Source organism: Pelophylax lessonae (assembly GCF_965119305.1).
Source record: "Pelophylax lessonae genome assembly, chromosome: 12".
NCBI lineage: Eukaryota > Metazoa > Chordata > Amphibia > Anura > Ranidae > Pelophylax > Pelophylax lessonae.
Window position 1 is genome coordinate 39,616,500 of NC_138779.1, and position 7,418 is coordinate 39,623,917.

Here is a 7,418-nt window from a genome sequence, read left to right on the forward strand (position 1 = left end):
AGCGCTGTCACACTTTGAATGACAATTGCGCGGTCATGCTACACTGTACCCTTATGAAATTTTTATTATTTTTTTCACACAAATAGAGCTTTCTTTTGGTGGTATTTAATCACCATTGTTTTTTTTTTATTTCTTACAAAAAAAAAAAAAAAAAAAGACAGAAAATCTTGTGCGGGAGAGAGGCCGTTTTGTTTTGCCGTCATAGGACGTCCTCCCAGAACGAGAGCTGCACCGATCCGGCGTCATTTGACGGTGAGCAGGCGGCAAGTGGTTAAGTCTCTTTTGCAGCACAAATACACGAGGTTAAAAAAAAATATATATATATTCAAAATGTGAAGGGAAAGGGGGAGCAAGTAGGGGGAAGGAAGTGAAAGCGCTTGTTACCCCAACATTTCATATTCCTGATATGTGCCTGCTGTACCATGTACTTGTATGAGAAAGTATCCGGTTCTCTTGGTTCTCTGTATTGCTTCCTTTGTGTGAAATTCCTGGTGATCCTGCCAGTCCCTCTGCTTTTTTATGAGAACTGACCACACTAAGCAGGAGAACACACTGAGGTCAGTTATCTAGCTATGCTTGGAACTCAGCCCTCTCTCCTTCAATGATCAGACTTGTCGTGACCCCTCCCCGCACAGCCATTTACTGGCAAGCTTAGTGTACTGCAGCTTCCCCTCCCCCAGCTTTTGTGCAGCTGAGAATAGAGGATATGCGATCCTTTATAAAAAAAATAAAACAAAAATAAATTTAAAAAAAAGGATTTATAAGCATTTTTTCTGATCTACGTATATATCCACCAGTGCCTTTCTGTTTCAAAAGTTGCACATGCATACATTTAAAGCCCATATGATCCATCACATACATGCATTATCAACTGCTAACCAATAGGCAGCCCCTTGCTGTGCAATGTCTGCAGTACACACCTATAGAAGTGCAAATTAAGCAGCTGAATGACTTTGCAGTTAGTTTCCAACAGGAAATGTCTGGATTGTAAGCATAGTAGAAACTTCCAGAGTCATGTATCTTCTCTAATCAAACATACCCCAGGGAACCCCTTTTTTGCTGCCAAATTTTTGTATACGTTTAACCACTTGAAGACCAGGCCTTTTTCTGACATTTGTTGTTTACAAGTAAATATCTGTATTTTTTGTTAAAAAATCGTTTAGAACCCCCAAACACACACACACATATACATACATACATATATATATATATATATATATATATATATATATATATATATATATATATATATATATATATATTAAATCACACATATACACATACACACATTTTTTTTCAGCAGAGACTCTAGAGAATAAAATGGTGGTTGTTGCAATATTTTATGTCACACTGTGTTTGCGCAGTGGATTTTCAAACGCACTTTTTTGGAAAAAAACTACAAAAAAAAAAAATAAACAGTGAAGTTAAACCAATTTGTTTGTAAAAATGTAAAATGTGAAAGATGATGCTACGCTGAGAATCGTGATCTTTACTCGAAGCAAAAAAAAAAAAAGAAAATCAGGATTCTCATTTTATCCAGAATGGTGCAGCTTTATAGTAAAGTGTGCATAGAACCGTGTACATGGCCGCAGCGAACGTGCATTGCTCATTCAAAACAAAAAAGTGATGGGATTGCACGAGGACTCGAGGGCATACAATGCAATTAGAGGAGAAGCGTTTTAACCTCAGGCAACGAGGGGGGTTCTTTACTGTTAGGGCTACAAGATTGTGGAATTCTCTACCACAAGAGGTGGTTTCTGCGGGAAGTATGGTGGCTTTCAAAAGACTCTTAGATGTACATCTCAAGGATCAGAACATTCAGGGCTATGTGAGATGATTATGGCCACACACACCTACACAGGTTGAACTGGATGGACTATTGTCTTTATTCAACCTCACCTACTATGTAACTATGAAAGTGACATCAGGCGTCGCTCCTGGCCTCCAAGGACATAGAGCCAAGTGGGGGCCATCTTGCTTGGCCTCCTACCTAGCCACAAATTGGACAGGATCACTTCCCACCGCCTAAAAAGGTTATCCTTCGGTGAATGCGGCGCTGGGACCGATTTTAACGAAAAGCTGGCCTCCTGCTGCCATAATTTCAGTAAAAAAAAAAAAAAAAAAACCAAACACACACACTAAAGTGAATTTTAGGGCAAACAAACGTAATAAACGACCCAAATTTTTGGTAACATATAAAAGACGAGTTTGCATTGAGTAAATAGATACCCAACATGTCAAACCTTAAATTTACGTGCTCCCATGAAATAGCATCAAACTTTAGTACCCTAAATTTCTATAGGCGACGCTTCAATAGCCCCCCTATAGGTCATCAGTTTATTGTAAGGAGGAGGTCTGGTGCTAGAATTATTGTTCTTACTCCAGTGTGCCTTTTCCCGAGTAGGCATCCCAGATGCATGAGTTTACATTCATACCTGCATATATAGGTGGGGGATTTTATGTGCTTGGGTGTAACAATTTTTTTTGCAAAAAAAAAAAAATATATATATATAATAATTTTTTTTGCTTAACTTTTTTTTTTCCTCGTCACATAGGGGACAAAAAGTCAGGTCTGTATGGACCTGGCAGCGAAAAAGGGTCAAATAAATCAGAGCGATTTTGTAGACCAGTCATTCTCAACCTTTTTACTCCTGAGAACCCTTGAAATCTATTTAAAGTTTTGCAGAACCCCTACTAAAACGAGTTCATTGAGGGTCGGTGGGAAAATGCCCCTTACGTTGGTCGAATAGGAGGAAGAAAATCCCCTTAAGGGACCGTTGACACTATGAGCAGTAATCTACATTTTTCCACATGGCTGAAAGATCATTGTTGCCATGCCATTAACTCTGCCATGTGGCGTTGGCCCAGGAACCATGCCGACACCTATGCCAGCGCCATCAAATGAGAAGTCAGATAGCCATAGCTAAAGGAACCCTAGGGCCTATGGAACTCTCATTAACTAGCTGCTCCTGCTCTAGACTCAAAAGGTTAGTCCCCCAAACTCAACTTTAAATTTATTCAGGCCACAATGGAGTTCTGATGACCAAGAACAGTAGAATTTTGGGTATGATGATGCTTTCCTTTACATGAACATATCAATCAATTCAAAGATACCCACTGACAGGGACCTGCATTTTTTAACAGGTATTAGTATTTCTATGGAGTATCAATGACAATTGAAGAAAACTGTGAGGAATATCAGATCCCTGATATTTTAGAACCAATGCGTATAACATCTTGATGTTTCTCATATCTAGAAATCACAATATTTCAGAGCATCCTATGGTGGGAGTAGGGATGCACCGATCCGATATTAGGATCGGACATCGGCGCCGATATTATTATTATACAGGATTTACAGTGCCTTGCGAAAGTATTCGGCCCCCTTGAACTTTTCGACCTTTTGCCACATTTCAGGCTTCAAACATAAAGATATAAAACTGTAATTTTTTGTGAAGAATCAACAAGTGGGACACAATCATGAAGTGGAACGAAATTTATTGGATATTTCAAACTTTTTTAACAAATAAAAAAACTGAAAAATTGGGCGTGCAAAATTATTCAGCCCCTTTACTTTCAGTGCAGCAAACTCTCTCCAGAAGTTCAGTGAGGATCTCTGAATGATCCAATGTTGACCTAAATGACTAATGATGAAAAATAGAATCCACCTGTGTGTAATCAAGTATAAATGCACCTGCACTGTGATAGCCTCAGAGGTCCGTTTAAAGCGCAGAGAGCATCATGAAGAACAATGAACACACCAGGCAGGTCCGAGATACTGTTGTGGAGAAGTTTAAAGCCGGATTTGGATACAAAAAGATTTCCCAAGCTTTAAACATCCCAAGGAGCACTGTGCAAGCGATAATATTGAAATGGAAGGAGTATCAGACCACTGCAAATCTACGAAGACCTGGCCGTCCCTCTAAACTTTCAGCTCATACAAGGAGAAGACTGATCAGAGATGCAGCCAAGAGGCCCATGATCACTCTGGATGAACTGCAGAGATCTACAGCTGAGGTGGGAGACTCTGTCCATAGGACAACAATCAGTCGTATACTGCACAAATCTGGCCTTTATGGAAGAGTGGCAAGAAGAAAGCCATTTCTTAAAGATATCCATAAAAAGTGTTGTTTAAAGTTTGCCACAAGCCACCTGGGAGACACACCAAACATGTGGAAGAAGGGGCTCTGGTCAGATGAAACCAAAATCAAACTTTTTGGCAACAATGCAAAACGTTATGTTTGGCGTAAAAGCAACGCAGCTCATCACCCTGAACACACCATCCCCACTGTCAAACATGGTGGTGGCAGCATCATGGTTTGGGCCTGCTTTTCTTCAGCAGGGACAGGGAAGATGGTTAAAATTGATGGGAAGATGGATGGAGCCAAATACAGGACCATTCTGGAAGAAAACCTGATGGAGTCTGCAAAAGACCTGAGACTGGGACCGAGATTTGTCTTCCAACAAGACAATGATCCAAAACATAAAGCAAAATCTACAATGGAATGGTTCACAAATAAACATATCCAGGTGTTAGAATGGCCAAGTCAAAGTCCAGACCTGAATCCAATCGAGAATCTGTGGAAAGAACTGAAAACTGCTGTTCACAAACGCTCTCCATCCAACCTCACTGAGCTCGAGCTGTTTTGCAAGGAGGAATGGGCAAAAATTTCAGTCTCTCGATGTGCAAAACTGATAGAGACATACTCCAAGCGACTTACAGCTGTAATCGCAGCAAAAGGTGGCGCTACAAAGTATTAATTTAAGGGGGCTGAATAATTTTGCATGCCCAATTTTTCAGTTTTTTATTTGTTAAAAAAGTTTGAAATATCCAATACATTTCGTTCCACTTCATGATTGTGTCCCACTTGTTGATTCTTCACAAAAAATTACAGTTTTATATCTTTATGTTTGAAGCCTGAAATGTGGCAAAAGGTCGAAAAGTTCAAGGGGGCCGAATACTTTCGCAATGCACTGTAGTTAAACCTTTTTTGTTTTAAATACAATAAGGAAAAGTTAAAAGCCTGGTCAGTTTATTTTTTGCGGTTTGCGCCTCGTATAGAGGTTTCCTTGCTTTTCCCGTCCCGGAGATTCAACAGGAAGTGAAAGGAGATCGCTACAAAACAAGGATAATGCCCATAGACAGCTCTCCGAAGTATTATTATTATACAGGATTTATATAGCGCCAACAGTTTATGCAGCGCTTTACAATATAAAAAGGAAGACAGTACAGTTACAATACTATTCAATACAAGAGGGTTAAGAGAGGTAACCAGGGCTTTTTTCAGCGGGAACGCGGGGGGAACGCAGTTCCGGCACCTCCAGCACTGAATTTATGCCATGGCAAGGGGTGCTGGAGGGTCTACTGATGCTTGCTGCAGGGGGATCTATTGATGCTGGAGGGGATATATTTTTGCATGAAAATCTATTGTTGCTGGTGGAGGATCTTTTGATACTGGGGGTTAATTGTTGCTGGAAGGGATCTACTGTTTGGGGAGGGGGTCTACTGTTGCTGGCTGCTAGAGAGTCTATTGATGCTGGCTGCTGGGAGATCGTTTGCTGCTGCTGGGGGGTGGGGGGTCTATTGCTGCTGGAGGGGGGGTCAATTTTATTGCTTTTCTTGTTATCATAACTAAATTCCATACATTATACTACAAAATTATACTTGGCTCTATATTCTCTAAAAGGTGCTGTACTGGAAGCTGGGTAGGGGGTGGATCCAAGGGTCGGTGCTCAGAGGTGGGTAGGGGTGGAACCAAGGGTTAGTGCTCGAAGGTGGGTAGGGAACAGAGACACAAAGTAACTTAGAAAGGGGAGTTCCTGCACCTATCCTCTGAGAAAAAAAGCTCTGGAGGTAACAATCCAATAGGGTGGGGCAAGTGTTACAAAAGGTTGTGACTGAATAAGCTGATGGAAGTGATAAAAAGATTAGTTGGAGGCGTGATAGGCTTCCCTGAAGAGATGAGTTTTCAGGGATTGCCTTAAAGCGGAGTTCCGGGCACAGAATAAAATTTTCAGTGAACATACCCCCGGAACAGTCAGGGCTAGTACATTCCACAATGGCTAACCTCTGATCTGTCCCGGTTCATACTTACCTGCAAGAAGAAATACTCACTTATAAAATTTCTTCCACAGCGTTGCCATCTCTCTTGTGGGCAGCTGAAGCCGGCGCGATCCTCTTCTGCGTCTTCTTCCGCGTCCTCTTCTCCCAGAATGCGCCTGCACCGGCCCCTCTCGTCACTTCCGGTGCGGCGCCGCATTCCTCCACAGCTTCTGGGCATGCCCAGAAGCTGTTTAGCAGGGAATGCAGCGTCGCCCCGGAAGTGACGAGCGGGGCCGGTGCCGTTGCATTGATTCCTGGGAGCTATGACGTTCAGCTCCCAGGAATCATTGCAAGCCAGGAAATGACGGCGGAGCCACGGCGCAGAGGGAGGAAGTGAAGAATAGGTGAGTATATTCGGTCTACAATTACAAGGTGAGTAAAAAAAAAAAAAAAAAAAAAAAAAAAAAAAAAAAAAAACCTAACTATCCAATTCCTTTTCAGGTGAAGGAGAACAAGCGGACGGGCACAAAAAAAAAAAAGATCGATTTTGTGCCCGGAACTCCGCTTTAAGCCAACCAGTGTAGGAGATAGCCGGACAGAAGCATTGAAACCAGACCCAACAAGGCAATCAGCATTTTTAGCAGGGGGTCAGTAATGACATTCTTGCACAGCAGATGTCATTTTACAATCCAAGTCAACTATTCATGGCAAACTGCATACATTTAAAGCATCACAACATACATCATAAATTCCGCAACACATTACCAGCTGGCCCAACCAAAATAAAAACTTCTTGGCATTTTTAAAAGCACAGGATTTTTTTTCTTTAGTGGCAAGGGGCAGGTACTATAATGTATGAAAGACATCGCATCCTCTTCTGTCACTGGAACAGAAAACGAAAGGAAATCTCCCAAACAGGGACACAGTCAGCAATAGGCATTGGTGTCCAAAACTGGACTTGCGCTTTATTAAAATTTAGCAGAAGGCTTTAACATGACAACAATGCAGTCAAGAAAACTGCGTGAATACAAAAGGAAGTTAAATTAATCGTTATAATTAATTATTAAAACGTGCACAGAACAGGTGGTCAACGTTACCTTATCCATTGTATTGGTTAACTCCCCGTCTTCATGTCCTCAGTGCAAGAACCAGCTGCAGCGAATGTACCGTGAGACAGGTCTGGGCTTACCGCAGTCCATGTCTTGTGTCCAGAACCAAGGGAGGGAATCCGAAAAGAGGCTGCAGGTATATACACCATGGGGCTGGAGGATGAGAACATCTGGATTTCTTATTTCTATTCCGGGAATTTAAGCTGTCCCAGGTCCTTCTAGAGGCCCAAATCAATGGTTTCCATAAACCTAGCTCTTTAAAAAGC

General features: G+C 41.6%; 1 protein-coding gene across 2 annotated transcripts in view; it reads right to left on the reverse strand.

The window, feature by feature from the left end:
- Window positions 1–7,418, reverse strand: part of CCDC30 (coiled-coil domain containing 30) — a 114,042-nt gene extending 106,624 nt beyond the window's left edge. For both annotated transcript variants that reach the window (XM_082273354.1, XM_082273353.1), the window contains exon 1: window positions 7,141–7,418. In XM_082273354.1, coding sequence (XP_082129480.1) covers window positions 7,141–7,149 — 9 coding nt within the window. In that variant the 5' untranslated portion in view covers window positions 7,150–7,418. The remainder of the gene's footprint in view (window positions 1–7,140) is intronic.